General features: G+C 40.1%; 1 protein-coding gene across 2 annotated transcripts in view; it reads left to right on the forward strand.

Annotated features, from left to right (window-relative positions):
- Positions 1-17854, forward strand: part of RAB6A (RAB6A, member RAS oncogene family) — a 94017-nt gene that overhangs the window by 30813 nt on the left and 45350 nt on the right. For both annotated transcript variants that reach the window (XM_035265496.3, XM_035265495.3), the window contains exons 2-3: positions 6468-6526; positions 17625-17678. In XM_035265496.3, the coding sequence (XP_035121387.1) occupies positions 6468-6526; positions 17625-17678 (113 nt within the window). The remainder of the gene's footprint in view (positions 1-6467; positions 6527-17624; positions 17679-17854) is intronic.

Below are 17854 nucleotides of genomic sequence, written 5' to 3' on the forward strand. Positions count from 1 at the left end.
AGTTTCACTCTTGTTACCCAGGCTGGAGTGCAATGGCGCGATCTCGGCTCACTGTAACCTCCACCACCTCCTGCCTCAGCCTCCCGAGTAGCTGGGATTACAGGCACGCACCACCGTGCCCAGATAATTTTTTGTATTTTTAGTAGAGACGGGGTTTCACCATGTTGACCAGGATGGTCTCGATCTCTTGACCTCGTGATCTACCTGCCTCGGCCTCCCAAAGTGCTGGGATTACAGGCGTGAGCCACCGCGCCCGGCATCAGTAGAGTGTTTTTAAAAGAATTGGGGCAATAAGAAAGTAGGGTCAATTTAAGATTTCTCTGAGGTCATCTTCTTTTCTACCTATCAGTTTAAAAAATTCATTTGATCAGATTAAGTGTATAGCATAATCCCATTCCAGTGGTACTTAAAAAAAATTTTTTTTTTCCTAAGATGGAGTCTTGCTCTGTTGCCCAGGCTGGAGTGCAATGGTTCAATCTCAGCACACTGCAACTTCTACCTCCTGGGTCCAAGCAATTCTGCCTCAGCCTCCCAAGTAGCTGGGATTACAGGCGTCTGCCACTACACCCAGATAATTTTTGTATTTTTGTAGAGACAACCCTGCCTCCCAAAGTGTTGAGATTATAGTGAGCCACCGCCCCCAACCACCTTTTCCTTGCTAGCAAAATCAGAGCTTTTCCTTAAGCAGAAATTGTCAGAAAAAAATTAGATTTCTATCTTACTTATTTTGGAAAGGTTAAGGATTAGGATTGAAGTATATATATATATATATATATATATATATATATTTGGCCCTTGAACAATAGGAGTTCTCCCCACCCCCTCTTTTTCTTTTTGAGACAGAGTCTCACACTTTTGCCCAGGCTGGAGTGCAGTGGTATGATTGTGGCTCACTGGATCCTCAAATTGCTGAGCTTAAGGGATCCTGTCACTTCAGCTGCTCAAAGTGCTGGGATTACAAGAATGAACCACTGCACCTGGTCTGTAGCACTGGTTTGAACTGCAAGGGACCACTTATATAAGGAATTTTTTTCAATAAATGCATTGAATTTTTTTGGCGATTTGTGACACTGAAAATTTGCAAACTATGTAACCTAAAAATATTGAAAAAGATTAAGAAAAAGGTATTTTTTTGAATGCATAAAATATATTTAAATACTAGTTGATGTTACCATTTATTACTATAAAACATATAGACAAATCTATTATAAAAAAATTAAAATATGGCCTGGATCGATGACTCATGTCTGTAATCACAGCATTTGGGAAGCCAAGGCAGATAAATCACTTGAGGTTAGGAGTTCGAGACCAGCCTGGCCAACATGGTGGAACCCTGTCTCTACTAAAAATACAAAAATTAGCTGGGCATAGTGGCACAGGCCTGAGATTTCCACTACTCAGGAGGCTGAGGCAGGATAATTGCTTAAACTCGGGAGGCGGAGATTGTGGTGAGCTGAGGGTTTGCCACTGCATTCCAACCTGGGCAACAGATCGAGACTCTGTCTCAAAAAAAAATTTTTTTTTAATTAATTAATTAATTTTTTGAGATGTAGTTTTGCTCTTGTTGCTCAGCCTGGAGTCCAATGGCGCAATCTCGGCTCACTGCAACCTCTGCCTCCTGGGTTCAAGTGATTCTCCTGCCTCAGCCTCATGAGTAGCTGGGATTACAGGCACGTGCCATCGTGCCCAGCTAATTTTTTTTTTGTATTTTTAGTAGAGACAGGGTTTCACCATGTTGACCAGGATGGTCTCTGTCTCTTGACCTTGTGATCCACCCGCGTCAGCCTCCCAAAGTGCTGGGATTACAGGCGTGAGCCACCGCGCCCGGCCTAATTTTTGTATTTTTAGTAGAGTCCCGGTTTTACCATGTTGGCCAGGCTGGTCTCGAATTCCTGACCTTATGTGATACTCCTGCCTTAGCCTCCCAAAGTGCTGGGATTACGGACATGAGCCATGGTGCCCATTAAAAATTAAAATGTATTAAAACTTATGTATACACTATGCTTACAGACCATATATGGCACCGTTCACAGTGGAGTGAAATATAGATAAACATAAAGATGCAGTATTAAATTATAACTGCATAAAACCCTGTAGTATATACTATAATTATTTTGTGGCTACCTACTATTGGTGTTGTGGTGAGCCTAAGGGTTTTGAGTATCTGTTTAAAATGCCTATGACTCCGATCATCTCCAGGTGAGCAGTTGTCTTTCCAGTAAATAGCATTTTGCAGTAAAAAGTGATCAGAATAATTGATCTCTCGCAGTTCGTACATTTTTCTCATTGTGTTTAGTGCAGTACCGTAAACCTTGAATAACACAGTGGGACCCATATGAAGTGCCACTGGTGATACTGGAAGTGCTCCCACAAGGCATAGAAAAGTCAGAACATTACAGGAAAAACTTGTTGAATTGCTTGATATATACCATAGCTCAAGGTCTACATCTGCAGGTACCTGCCATACAAAGTGAATGAATCTAACATAAGGAAATTAAAAAAAAAAAAAAAATTCCCCCTTTTTTTTTTGAGATGGAGTTTCACTCTTGTTACCCAGGCTGGAGTGCAATGGCGTCATCTCGGCTCACCACAATCTCCGCCTCCTGGGTTCAGGCAATTCTCCTGCCTCAGCCTCCTGAGTAGCTGGGCTCACAGGCATGTGCCACCGTGCCCAGATGATTTTTTTGTATTTTTAGTAGAGACGGGGTTTCACCATCTTGACCAGGATGGTCTCGATCTCTTGACCTCGTGATCCACCCGCTTCGGCCTCCCAAAGTGCTGGGATTACAGGCATGAGCCACTGCGCCCGGCCCCCCCTCTTTTTTTTTAAAGGGAAATTTGTGTAGCCATCACTGTAGCTATGCCAGCAGGCAAAAACTTTGTACTTTTTCCTTAAATACAAAAAGTCTTACATTTAAAAATACAGCTTTTTTTTTTTTGACGGTGTCTTGCTCTGTTGCCAGGTTGGAGTGCAACTGCAATCTCCGCCTCCTGCGTTCAAGCAATTCCCTGCTTCAGCCTCCTGAGTAGCTGGGACTACAGGCGCATGCCACCACGCCTGGCTAATTTATTGTATTTTAGTAGAGATGGGTTTCACCGTGTTGGCCAGCATGGTCTCGATCTCCTGACCTCATGTTCTTCCTGCCTTGGCCTCTCAAAGTGCTGGGATTACAGGTGTGAGCCACCGTGCTTAGCCACAGCTTTTATATTTTATTTTATTTTATTTATTTTGAGACAGAGTCTTGCTCTGTCGCCCAGGCTAGAGTACAGTGACGTAGTCTTGGCTAACTGTAACCTCTGCCCGGGGTTCAAGCGATTCTCCTGCTTCAGCCTCCCGAGTAGCTGGGACTCCTGGTGTGTGCCACCATGTCTGGCTAATTTTTCTATCTTTAGTGGAGACAAGGTTTCACCATATTAGCCAGGCTGGTCTTGAACTCCTGACCTCATGATCTGCTCACCTCAGCCTCCCAAAGTACTGGGATTACAGTTACAGGCGTGAGCCACCACACCCAGCCTAAAATACAGCTTTTATGTGGGTGCAGAATTGATATAATGATATAGAATCTAATATGATTTGAGAAAAAGTAAAATCATTATATGACACTTAAAAGGAAGATGAAGGATCTGAAGCTAGAGAATTAATTCCAGGAAGGGATGACTTCATAATTTTTATAAGATTTGGCTTAAAAAAAAAAAGTCAAGATAACAGCAGAATCAGCTTGCACCAACCAAGACAAATTTCCAGATGCCATTAAGAAAATAAATGAGGCTGGGCGCGGTGACTTAACACCTGTAATCCTAGTACTTTGGGAGGCTGACCTGGGAGGATCACAAGGTCAGGAGTTCGAGACCAGCCTGGACAACATGGTGAAACCCTGTCTCTACTAAAAATAAAAAAATTAGCCAGGTGTGGTGGTGTGCACCTGTAATCCCAGATACTTGGGAGGCTGAGACAGGAGAATTGCTTGAACCTAGGATGTGGAAGTTGCAGTGAGCCGAGGTCGTGTCATTGCACTCCAGCCTGGGTGACAGAGCAAGGCTCTGTCTCGGTGCGGGTGGGAGAGGGGAAAGAAAATCCTTGAGGAGAAGGGATAGCATAGCTGCCTAAACATGTCTTTTTGTTTGTTTGTGTGCTTGCTTTGAGACAGAGTCTCACTATGTTGCCCAGAGTCTGGGTTGCCCAGACTGGAGTGCAGTGGCGCACTGTGGGCTCACTGCAACCTGTGCCTCCCAGGTTCAAGCGATTCTGGTGCTTCAGCCTCCTGAGTAGCTGGGATTACTGACGTGCGCTCCCACACCCGGCTGAGTTTTATATTTTTAATGGAGATAGAATTTTACCATGTTGGTCAGGCTGGTCTTGAACTCCCTACCCAAGTGATCCACCCGCTTCAGCCTTTCTAAATTCTGGGATTACAGGCGTGAGCCACCATGCCCAGCCTGAACAGGTCTTTAATGCAGACAAAAATGCCCTATTTTGGGGGAAAAATGCCACAAAGGACATTTATTGGTAAGGAAGAGAAACAAGCACCAGCATTTAAGGCAGGAAGGGATAGGCTAATTCTACTCTTGTGCAAATGCAGTTGAGTTTATGATCAGGACTGCCCTTGTCTGTAAAGCTGCTAACCAACCCAAGCCTTGAAGAGAAAAGGTAAACACTAGCTGCCAATCTTTGGTTGTACAAGATGGTCTGGACAAGAACTCTTTTTCTGGAGTGGTTTCATTGATGCTTTGTTCCTGAATTCATTTGAAAGTTCTTTTGATATTGGACAATGCCCCTGGCCACCTAGAACTCCAGGAGTCTCAGTAAAGAATATTCCAGGCCGGGTGTGATAGCTCATGCCCATAATCCTAGCACTTTGGAAGGCCATGGCAGGCGGATCACTGGAGCTCAGGAGTTGGAGATCAGCCTGGGCAACATGGTGAAACCCCATCTCCACCAAAATGCAAAAAAATTAGCTGGGCATGGTGACACGTGTCTGTGATTCTAGCTACTTGCAGGGCTTAAGTGGGAGGAGTGCTTCAACCTGGGAGGCAGAGGCTGCAGTGAGCCGTGATTGCACTACTGCACTGCAGCCTGGGTAACAACAGATTGAGACTCTGTCTCAAAGGCAAAAAGGAAAAAAGTGGCTTCTTCCCAAACATCAGTTTTGATTTTGGCTAGCATCTAGGGAAACTAGTTATAGCTCTTCTTTTCAGCCTGCTATTTTAGGCTCTTCTGAATAAGACATTTTGGAGTAGATAATTTTGTGGGCCTTTTTGTTGTTTGGCCCAATTTTTTCCTCAGGTTTTCATATGGCATATAAGAAGGGGATAGTTAGAGGCCAGATCTGGTCTCTAAAAACTGATTTGAAATCAAAAGTTACTTAATTCACAATAAAATATGAATGACTATGTATGGTTCTTAAGTGCCCAAAAAGTACATTTTGGGGAGCATTAGAGATGTCGATTTACCCAGTTCCTAATTGATACATTTTTGCATTCATTTTGTATTTTGAGTCATTGCCAAGCCACTGACAAAATAGAAAAATAATCAGATATGGTTTTTACCCTTGGAGAATGTGCTCATTGGTAAAGAAATTGCCAGCATTCCACTGCTTTTGACCTTGTCACACTTTCATATGGATTAACCTAAAATTCAAAGTAAAGTTACGGATCTTTGGGAATTCCCTGCCAGAGAGGTAGAGAGATGTATTTGATTTTGAAATGATTTTTAAAACAGCTTCTCTTGTCACTTTTTCTCAGTGTTTTTTTTGAAATGGCGTCTCACTCTGTTGCTTGGCTGGAGTACAGTGGCATGATCTCGGCTCACTGCAACCTCTACCTCCTGGGTTCAAGCAATTCTCCTGCCTCAGCTTCCCAAGTAGCTGAGACTACAGGCACGCGCCACGGCACCCAGCTGATTTTTGTATTTTTAGTAGAGACGGGGTTTCACCATGTTGGCCAGGATGTTCTTGATATCTTGACCTCGTGATCCGCCTGCCTCAACCTCCCCAAGTGTTGAGATTACACGAGTGAGCCACTGTGCCTGGCCATTTTTTCTCACACTTAAACAGTGTTGTTCTTGTAGCCCTCATACCCCTTCTAAGACTGTCTTTTGCCTTTCTGCTCCCAAGGATTATACTTTGATTTGTTAGATGAAGGGGACCTAAGCCTCCCTTAATTCTTTTTTTTAAGACCAAGTAAACACCTACTTGGCCTTTCGTGAATTAGGAATGTCAAATATAATAACAGAGTGTTTTCAACTTTTAAGTATATGCTGTTTATCTGTGCTTTTAATTTGGGAGATTGTTGTCTATGTTTGGAGAAAGTCATTTTGACAATCTTGGGGCTATATGGTTTTTAATTATTTTAGTAGAACTATTGCAAATATTTACCATTGACTTTAATTGCAGTTCTCTGTAGAAAAATTTTCTGAGAACCCAATGTAATGTGTTCACTGAGCAAATCTGTTTTTCTTTTCATTTCAGTTGGAAAAACATCCTTGATCACCAGATTCATGTATGACAGTTTTGACAACACCTATCAGGTATTTTGTTTTTGCCAATTTATTTGTTGTCTATTTTGTGTTATAAGTAATATTCAAGATATTTTTAAAAATTATTTACGTGCAGTTATGGATGTAAAAGTACTTTCTATAATCTGTAAAATGCTGTATAAATACAACATATAAATGATTTTTTCCAGTCCCAGGATAAATCAAACTTTATTATTTGATTTCTTTTGTCTCTTCCAAAGTCTGTTGAAATATATCTCTAATATCATCTAGGATGGCACTAGAAGTAATGGTGAATATTCTCTGTAGATTTTGTCCAAGTCTAGGATTCTGTGACTTTCTTTTTCTTTTTGAGATGGAGTCTCTCTCTGTTGCCCAGTCTGGGCTGGAGTGCAGTGGCACGATCTCAGTTCACTGAAACCTCTGCCTCCTGGGTTCGAGAGATTCTCCTGCCTCAGCCTCCTGAGTAGCTGGGATTACAGGCGCATGCCAGCACGCCTGGCTAATTTTTGTATTTTTAGTAGAGTCAGGGTTTCACCATGTTGGTAAGGCTGGTCTTGAACTCCTGACCTTGTGATCCGCCTGCCTTGGCCTCCAAAAGTGCTGGGATTACAGGTTCTGTGACATTTTTACTACACTTGAAATTAAGAATAAATGAATAATGAAATTGGAAATCTTTAACAGAAAGAAATTAGGGAAATTCACAAATCTGTGGAAATTAAACAATACACTCCTTAATAATTAATGTCAAAGATGAAATCACAAGAGAAATTAGAAAATACTTTGAAATTAATAAAGAAAACACAGCATACCAAAACTTACGGTATACAACTAAAGCAGTGCTATACAGAAAAGAAAAAAGATATTAAATAAATAGCCTAAAATTCTACTTTAAGAAACTAGAAGAAAACCAAACCCAAAACAAACAGAAGGAAGAGGCTACTTTAAAATGTAGGTTTTATTATTATTCCTGTATGATGAGGCCAATAGACCAGGAGGTGATTGCCATTGAAAAAATAGTTTATTATACTCACAGATCCTGAGGAGAGGGCATGCCATGCTATAGCAGGCCACATGGGGAAACACTGGGTCATTTAGAAGGCAGCTGATTGGGGAAATGTGGGCAAAAGCCTTGACTGTGGTTTCAAAGGGAAGAGGCACACAAGACAGGATAAGCAGATTTAGGATTAGCTAGTTTGAATGATTTCAGGGGTTCTGGGATTGAGGGGCTATTTCTAGTTGTCTAGTACCTGGCCCAGGTGATTAGGGCAGTGTAGTTAGTATTGGCCCTCAGTGTCATAGAGGAGATGGTAGGGTATTGGCTTTAGTATGGTTGGTTTGCCTATGAAAGGAATACTCACAGGTGAGTTCACTATCTGTAAGGAAAAAGCTAATTCTGGCAGGGGCAGTCCCTCCAGTGTTAGCAAGGACCCTGATATTGAAACTATAGAAAGTAAAAAGATATGCTTAATATAGAAGCTAATAAAGGCTAAAGCAGAAATATGTGAAAGAGAGAACAGAAAACAATGGAGGAAATCAATGAAACTAAAAGTGGTTCTTTGAAAAGATCAAGAAAATTGACTATAGCTAGACCGATCAAGAAAGAAAGAAGACTCATATTCTAAAATCAGAAAAAAGGGAACATTGCTGCCAACTATACAGAAATAAAAAGGGTTGACTGGGAGCAGTGGTTCAGGCCTATAATCCCAGCACTTTGAGAGGCTGAGGCAGGTGGATTACCTGAGGTTAGGCATTCAAGACCAGCTTGACCAATGTGATAAAACTCCATTTCTACTAAAAATGCAAAAATCAGCCAGGCATAATGTAATCCCAGTTGCTTTTGTAGCTGAGCCAGAAGAATCACTTGAACCTGGGAGACAGAGGTTGCAGTGAGCCAATATCATACCACTGCACTACAGCCTGGGTGACAAAAAGATTCTGTCTCTTAAAAAAAAAAGATCTCGGCACAGCTGAGGTATTAAAAAAGAAAGAAAGAAAGAAAAAGGGTTATAATGGAATGCTATGAACAATTATATACTAATTAGATGACTTAGAGAAAATGAACTAAAACTATCTCAAGAAGAAATAGAAAATCTGAATATATCTATAATAAGTAGAGAGAATTAATAATAAAAACTTTTCTGCTCACATAGAAAATTCCAGCATCAGATAGTTTCATTGGTCAATTCTATGAAACTTTTAGAGAATAACATCAGTAGTTTATAAAACTCTTTGGAAAAATAGAAGAGAACACTACCCAACTCATTCTGTGAGGTCAGTGTTACTCTTAATACTCAACCCAGACAAAGATAATCAAAATTAAACTGCAAACCAATATCCCTTAAGAATATAAACACAAAAATTGTCAATAAAATACTACCAAACTGAATCCAGCAACATGTTAAAAGGATTATACACTATTATTTTTATTGTTATACAGTATTATTTTATTATTATAGGCCAGCCCACACCTGGCGTGTGCATCATTTTATCAAGTGGAATATACAAAAAGCAATCAACATAATACATTATTTGAATAGAATAAAGGACAAAATCACATGATCATTTCAACGTACACGTAAAAAGCATTTGACAAAATCCAGCAGCCTTTCATGATAAAAGCATACAACAGCAAACTAGGAATAGAGGGAAACTTCAAAATGGTAATGAGCGTCTGTAAAAAATGCCTCATCTAATATACTTAATGATGAAAGGCTGAACGCATTCTAAGATCAGGAACAAGTACAGATGTCTGCCCTCACAACCTATACAGTTTCAATACAAAAAAAAAAACAACAAACAAAAAAGAATAAATTAGTAATCTTAAGAGCAAGTACTTTGAGGCACTAAGCACATTGTGAATCTTTTACCATATATTTTTTAAAATTATATTTTATTTTTTGAGATGGACTCTCGCTCTGTTGCCAGGCTGGAGTGTGGTGGCGAGATCTTGGCTCACTGCAACTTCCGCCTCCCGGATTCAAGCAATTCTCCTGCCTCAGCTTCCCGAGTAGCTGGGACTACAGGCACATGCCACCACGCCCAGCTAATTTTTTGTATTTTTTAGTAGAGATGGGGTTTTACCATGTTGGCCAGGATGGTCTTGATCTCTTGACCTTGTGATCCACCCGCCTCGGCCTCCCAAAGTGCTATGATTACAGGAGTGAGCCACCACGCCCGGCCCATATTAACTTTTTGAAAAAAATTTTTTTTAAATTACCATTGCTTTTCAGTTATAAAATGTTTTTATTAAACAGTTGAGGAGCATAGATTAAAATTGTCTTGTTAAAAATAAAAAAGAAAAATTACTCTTAATCTACTTATCCATTTTATACATAATGTAGTTAGCATAACTTGATTTCAGTTCTGATCATTCTATAGATTAAAGAAGAAACTTGTTTTCAATTGCTTTGTCTTAGTAATATAGCAAATGTTAATTTGATCAAAGGAATGGTTAATTTCCATAGAGTTTTTAACTCACTCATTAACTGGTGCTCTCTCGATTATTATCAAACCATTTTTATTTTTCAGAAAGGTTCTAGGGTAAACTTAAAATCTGAATCCTCTTAGTATATATATTTTTACATTTGAAGTATTTATTTCAGGAATATAGCTTCTGAATTGAATCTTCCTGAAAAACAAAAACATGGGCATTTCTTTCTAGGAAAGCTATATAATGAGCCTTAGAATTGGAAGCATCTTTATTTACATCTTGGTTCTACCATTTGGTAGTTGGATGGGTTTAGACTAATTATTAAATTTTTCAGAATCTGTATTTTCACATTTGTAAAGTGAGAACCATATATAGATGATGACTCTATTCTTTTTTGGGAAAAAACCTGTTTTTTTTCTTTTAAGAGATGGGAGTATTGGTTTGTCACCCAGGCTGGAGTGTAGTGGCATGATCATAGCTCATTGCCACCTTGAATTCTTGGGCTAATGGGATCCTCCTGCCTCATTTTCCCAAGTAGCTGAGACTACAGATATATGCCACCACTCACAGCTAATTTAAAAAAAATTTTTTTTTTACAGATGGCTTTTGCCATCTTGCCCAGGTCTTGAGGCTTAAGAGATCCTCCTGCCTCAGCCTCCCAAAGTGCTGGGATTACAGGGATGAGCCACCACACCTGACCAAAAGCTCTGTTCTTTTGTGATTATTGTCATTTACCATTGAGAACAACATCGTGTTCTTTCTTTCTTTGCATACTTTGGCACTTGTTTTCATCGTACTCTTCTTCATTAAAATCTGTCAGCATTTTAGACAACTGTAATGTTCACATAGACCATCTATCTACCAGCCTTCTGTACTTTTCATTTCCATAATCTCAACCTTCTCCAAAAATCATATATTCTCTTCTCAGACCTCAATCTTCTGTCCTTCCAATTTTTTTATTCAGGTACTTTTACTAAAATAGTTTCTACTCCAGTGGTTCACATTAAAACCTTCAACCCTTTGTTTCCTCCATGTTATTTTAATTTAATTTTTAATTTTTTCATTTTTTAAAAAATAACTTGTTTTCGATTTTTTTTTTTTTAAAGACAGGTTTCCACTATGTCACCTAGGCTGGAGTGCCGTAGTGAGATCTTGGCTCACTGCAGCCTCTGCCCCCTAGGCTCAAGCGATCCTCCCACCTCAGCCTCCTGAGTAGAGTAGCTGGGACTACAGGTGTGCACAACTATGCCCAGCTTTTTTTTTTTTTTTTGGGATGGAGTCTTACTCTTTCACCCAGGCTGGAGTACAGTGACTTGATCTCGGCTCACTGCAACCTCCGCCTCCTGGGTTCAGGTTATTCTCCTGCCTCAGCCTCCTGAGTAGCTGGAACTACAGGTATGCACCACCACGCTTGGCTAATTTTTTTGTTTTGTTTTTTTGAGACAGAGTCTTGCTCTGTCGCCCAGGCTGGAGTACAGTGGCGTGATCTCGACTCACTGCAACTTCCCACTCGAGGGTTCAAGCGATTCTCCTGTCTCAACCTCCTGAGTAGCTGGGATTATAGGCATGTGCCACCACACCCAGCTAATTTTTGTATTTTTAATAGAGACAGGGTTTCACCGTGTTGGTCAGGCTGGTCTTAAACTTCTGACCTTGTGATCTGCCTGCTTTGGCCTCCCAGAGTCCTGGGATTGCAGGCATGAGCCACCATGCCTGACCGTTTTTGTATTTTTAGTAGAGACAGGATCTTGCCATGTTGCCCAGAATGATGGCAAACTCCTGAGCTCAAGCAGTCTGCCTGCCTCGGCCTCCCAAAGTTCTGGGATTATAGGCATGAGCCACCGGCCCATCCAGGTTATTTTTAAACATCCAGTCCTATGTCTTCTGTCTTACCTTTCTCCTTTTTTAGCTTAGACCCAATGGGAAATTCTTTAACTTTCTGGCCTCTTGTTATGATTTGGCTGTGTCCCCGCGCAAATCTCATCTTGAATTGTAGCTCCTATAATTCCCACAAGTTGTGGGAGAGACCCAGTGGAAGATAATTGAGTCATTGGGGGTGGTTTCCTATATACTGTTCTCATGGTAATGAATAAGTCTTATGGGATCTGATGGTTTCATAAAAAGGGAAACCCTTTTTGCTTTGCTCTCATTCTCTCTTGCTGCCGCCATTTAAGAAATGCCTTTAGCCTTACACTATGATTGTGAGGCCTCCCCAGCCATGTGGAACTGTTTAAGTCCATTAAACCTCCTTTTCTTTATAAATTGCCCAGTCTTGGGTATGTCTTTTATTAGTTTAAAACAGACTAATACACTTCTCTTTGGTTCAATCACCTATCTCTGGCAAAATCTATGTTACGAACCTGTCATCTCATTTCTCCTCATTGATTCTAGAATACGTTAATGTCGCTAGTGTCAACTAGTTGATGAGTTTACCAAGCACTCTTCAGAGTAACTATTTCATACTTATTCTGTACTCCTCAAATCTGAACTTTACCACTTTATAACTCTTCTTTGGCCCTTACTTTGAATACCTTGCTTCTTAGAGAAATGAAAGATATAAGGCAAGAATGTACTTATTTATTTTTCTTACCACATCAGCTGTGTACATGAAACAGTATTTGTACCAATCCTCTTTCATTCCAGTATACTGTAGTAAATGCCCTCTTCCTATCAAAAGTCTCTTAACTGTGCTAAATCTTATCTTCTCTGGCGTTTATCATTCTCAACACCTTAATTATTCTTTATTTCCTGGAGTTTTTGTTATATACCAGGCACTATTCTGTACCCTGGGTGTACAGCATACTGCAGTGAACAAAATGAACCAACCTTACTGTCATAGAACTTCTAGTGGGGAGAGGTTGGACAATTAACAGTCATAATTTATTAATCTAGTCAAAAGTGCTATAAAGAAATATATTTAGGAAAACATGTTCTTAGCATGGTAATGATTGTGGCCTTTATAGTACTACCTAGCTGCATAATTTGTAAATCACAATTTGCCATTTTTAGAGGAGGAAGAGAGTACTGTTCTTTTTATTTATTAATTTTTTATTTTTTTAATTGCATTTTAGGTTTTGGGGTACATGTGAAGAACATGCAAGATTGTTGCATAGGTACACACATGGGAGAGTACTGTTCTTGACTTATATATTGGAAAATTTACTATTAGTCAGCTTTGTGATGTTGCCTATGTATATCAATAAATGTACTTTGATATATTTTCAAGTGAATGTTTTTGTCATGAAGAGAAAATGAAGTGTTCAGTGGGATATCTTTCTTTGCTTTTGAAATCACCTTTTGAATTGCTGTCGTTTTACATGCTTCACATAGCTGTTCTTTTTTGTTTTTGTTTTTTGAGATGGCGTCTCACTCTGTTGCCCAGGCTGGGGTGCAGTAGCACGATCTCAGCTCACATCAACCTCCACCTCCAAGGTGATTCCCCTGCCTTGGGCTCCCAAGTAGCTGGGACTACAGGCACGTGCCACCACGCCTGGCTAATTTTTTGTATTTTTAGTGGAGATGGGGTTTCACTGTGTTTGCCAGGATGGCCTTGATCTTCTGACCTCATGAACCACCTGCCTTGGCCTCCTAAAGTGCTGGGATTACAGCCATGAGCCACCGTGCCTGGCCTATATAGCTGTTCTTGAGTGTGAACTTTCTGCAGCCTATATATATGCAGTGATCCCATATTAAGTCAAAGGGAATGAGAAATGCATAAGCATTTATATGGAATTTGAGAAGCAGTTCAGTTTTTTCTTTAAAAAACCTATTTGTTAGAAATATTTACTGCACAGGAATTGACATACATAAAGTTTTTGGTATTATATTTATATAACTAAAAAACAAAAGAAATCTTATGTATTGAAATGTAAGGTGCTGGTTTAGAGTATATAGATATGTGGGTGGGGTGATGAGAGTCATTTTCCTAGCCTTTATTGAGTATTCCTATCTAAAAATATTGACACAATATTATAATATTTTCTGTTGTCCTTTTCCTGTTTTTTTTTTCTCTTATACTACTCTCTAACATACTATTTTACTTAATTAGCTTACTGTTTGTCTGTCTTAGCAGACTGTAACCTCTTCAAGAATCTTCTCTGCTTTTTATTCTTTACCACAGAATTCTCAGCTCCTAATGATGGTGTCTAGCAGGCAATCAATAAATATTTCTTTCGGCCATGCGCAGTGGCTCACGGCTGTAATCCTAGCACTTTGGTAGGAAGGTAAGGGTGGATCACTTAAGGTCAGGAGTTCAAGATCAGCCTGGCCAACATACAGTGAAAACCCATCTTTACTGAAAAATACAAAAATTAGCTGGGCATGGTGGCACACACCTGTAGTCCCAGCTACTTGGGAAGCTGAGGCAAGAGAATTGATTGAACCCAGGAGGCGGAGGTTGCAGTGAGTTAAGATTGCCTCATTACACTCCAGCCTGGGTGACGGAGCAAGACTCTTATCAAACAAGAAATAAGTCAGTCCCTGAACCCTGCCCCAGTATTTGAAAGGAATAGAGTTCAGTAAATATTTCTGATGAATATGTACAGGTTTACATGATTTTTAAATGTGTACCTTCCAGTTTGGGAAGAAACCAACTACATGCTTGTTCATCACTCTCTCTAGTACCTTACACAGTATTTGCAAGTACGTCCTTAATAAATATTTGATGAACAAGCTGGGGGCATTGGCTCATGCCTATAATTCCAGCACTTTGGGAGCCCGAGGCAGGGGAATCACTTGAAGCCAGCAGTTCAAGACCAGCCTGGCCAACATGGTGAAACCCCATCTCTACTAATACTACAAAAATTAGTCAGGCTTGGTGGTGAATGCCTGTAATGCCAGCTACTTGAGAGGCTAAGGCAAGAGAACTGCTTGAACCCAGCAGGCAGAAGTTACAGTGAACCAAGATCATGCCACTGCCCTCCAGCCTGGGCGACAGAGCTAGACTCTTTCTCTAAATAAATAAATAATGAATAACTAAATGAGGCAATGTGTGTAAGTTGGCACTTAGTAGATATGTAATTTACTGTTCCTTTCTTGGTTTTTTTTTTTTCTTTCTTTCTTTTGAGACAGAGTCTCTCGCTGTCACCCAGGCTGGAGTGCAGTGGCACGATCTCCACTTACTGTAACCTCTGCTTCTTGGATTCAAGCAATTCTCCTGTCTTAGCCTTCCAAGTAGCTGGGACTCCAGGCACCTGCCATCACACCCAGCTAATTTTGTATTTTTTAGTAGAGACAGGGTTTCACCTTATTGGTAAGGCTGATCTTGAACTCCTGACCTCCAGTGATCCCTCTGCCTTGGCCTCCCAAAGTGCTGGGATTACAGGCATGAGCCACTGAGACCGGCTTCATTCTTGAATATATGTGAAAACGTGTAAAGACTTACCAACATTGCATTGGTTTGTCATATAAAGATATTATCTTTAGGCAGGGCACAGTGGCTCATGCCTATAATCCCAGCACTTTGGAAGGCCAATAGGGGAAGTTCTCTTGAGCCTAGGAGTTCCAGACCAGCCTAGACAACATAGCGAAACCTTGTCTCTACCAAAAAAATACAAAAATTATTGGGGTGTGGTGGCATGCACCTATAGTCCCAGCTACTCTAGAGCATTGCTTGAGCCAGAAGGTTGAGGCTGCAATGAGCAAAAATCACACCCCTGTATGCTAGCCTGGGCAACAGAATGTGAGACCCTGTCTCCAAAAAAAAGATAATACAAATATTTAAATTTTATTTACAGGCTGGGCGCGGTGGCTCATGCCTGTAATTCCAGCACTTTGGGAGGCTGAGGTGGGCAGACTGCCTGAGGTCAGGAGTTCAAGACCAGTCTGGCTAACATGGTGAAACCCTGTCTCTACTAAATATACAAAAAAATTAGCTAGTCATGCGTGGTGGCATACATCTGTAATCCTAGCTACTCAGGAGGCTAAGGCAGGGGAATTGCTTGAACCAGAGAGGTGGAGGTTGCAGTGAGCCAAGATTGTGCCACTGCACTCCAGCCTGGGTGACAGAGCAAGACTCCATTCCAAAAGAAAAAAATATTATTTGCAGAAGCACCAGAAAAGAATAAAATACTTAAGAACAAATTTAACAAATAGCATAAGACCATACCAAACACTGCTGGGAGAAATTAAAGAAGGCACATGTATTAGTTCATTCTAATACTGCTAATAAAGGCATACCTGAGACTGGGTCGTTTATAAAAGAAAAACTCACAATTCCACATGACTGGGGAGGCCTCAGGAAACTTACAATTATGGCAGAAGGGGAAGCAAGCGTGTCCTTCTTCACATGGTGACAGCAAGGAGAAACACAGAGCGTAGAGAGGGGAATGCCCCTTGTAAAACCATCAGATCTTGTGAGAATTCAACTATCACACACACACAGTTCTGTTTTTCTGCCAATAGAAATAAAATCCCCAATTGGATGGACCACTATTCTGATCTAATTTTTGCTTAAGAATTTAAAATTCTTAATAACTCAAATGCACAGTCTCAACTAGTTTCTGTTTTAAGGAATAGGGCACAGAGGTAGTTAGGGGAAAATATGTATGTACACACATACATATATTTGTAGCATATTTGCACACAAACATTTATTAATGTGATGATTAAACTTCTAAAATAGAGTCCATGTCAACTTCATCTTTCTTGAATCATTTATCTTTTTTCCATTCTTTTTCTTTATCTCCCCTAATTAATTTTGGACTTTTTTTCCCTTCTTTTTTCTAATCTGCCTTCTTTCTCTTCTCTTATTATTTCACCATTTTCTCTTGATAGGGAAAATAGCTAGGCATAGAACTTTATATGTGTTTTCACCACAGAAGGAAGCTATCATTGTGTGGTAGAGAGGAACACTTATTTTCCTTACCTAGTGACTTTTATTTTATATTGGAAAAATCATGTCTTTTATGGAAAGTTATAATGTTTGTGAATCTCTGGCTGTCTATGGCATCAGGACAGTTGACAAACCACTATGTAGGAGGTCAGGCAGAGTAGTTGTTTATATCAGCAATATTTTATAAAACTGCTGTTGGGGAAAATATGCACCATTCTGAGTGGGGAGCAATCAGATATTCAAACTAGAGTTCAAATACAAATATTTAAACTAAAGTTGTCATTATCTTATTATTTGTAAAATGAGAAAAAACTACCTGGCAGGACTGTATAAAGATTAGAGATGATCATGTAAAAGGCTTAAAACAGCTGAGCGTGATGGCTCATGCCTGTAATCCCAGCACTTTGGGAGGCTGAGGCGGGTGGAACACCTAAGGTTGGGTGTTCAAGACCAGCCTGACCAACATGGAGAAACCTCATCTCTACTAAAAATACAAAAAATTAGCTGAGTGTGGTGTCGCATGCCTGTAATCCCAGCTACTCGGTAAGAGAATCGCTTGACCCTGGGAGGCGGTGGTTGCCGTGAGCCGAGGTCAGGCCACTGCACTCCAGCCTGGGCAACAAAAACAAAACTCCATCTCAAAAAAAAACAAAAACGAAACAAAAGGCTTAAAACACAATCTCCAACATGAAGCAAGTGCTGAATACATGGAAACCATTATTATTCAAATGTTGTTTGTTCTTAATTGGTGATGTTGTTTGGTTTGTTCATTATTTCTTCCACAATCATGGATCCCATTTGAATCTTAAACTACTGGTCACCATTGAACTATTATTATTTGTTAACTTCTTCATTTTGTTTTACAGGCAACAATTGGCATCGACTTTTTATCAAAAACAATGTACTTGGAGGATCGAACAGTGAGTAATACATTCAGTGTGCAATTTTTTGCAACATTCCAGGTTAGGAACCTGATCAGAGTTATAATCAATGATTGTCACCATGAGAAATGCTTACCAAAGTTACCAAAGATAGTTATAGTTGTTGAGAAAAACTCTTATTAGAGTAGTACTTGGCAGTCATCTTGATTTGGAAA

The sequence above is a fragment of the Callithrix jacchus genome, chromosome 10, assembly GCF_049354715.1.
Source record: "Callithrix jacchus isolate 240 chromosome 10, calJac240_pri, whole genome shotgun sequence".
NCBI classification, from domain to species: domain Eukaryota; kingdom Metazoa; phylum Chordata; class Mammalia; order Primates; family Cebidae; genus Callithrix; species Callithrix jacchus.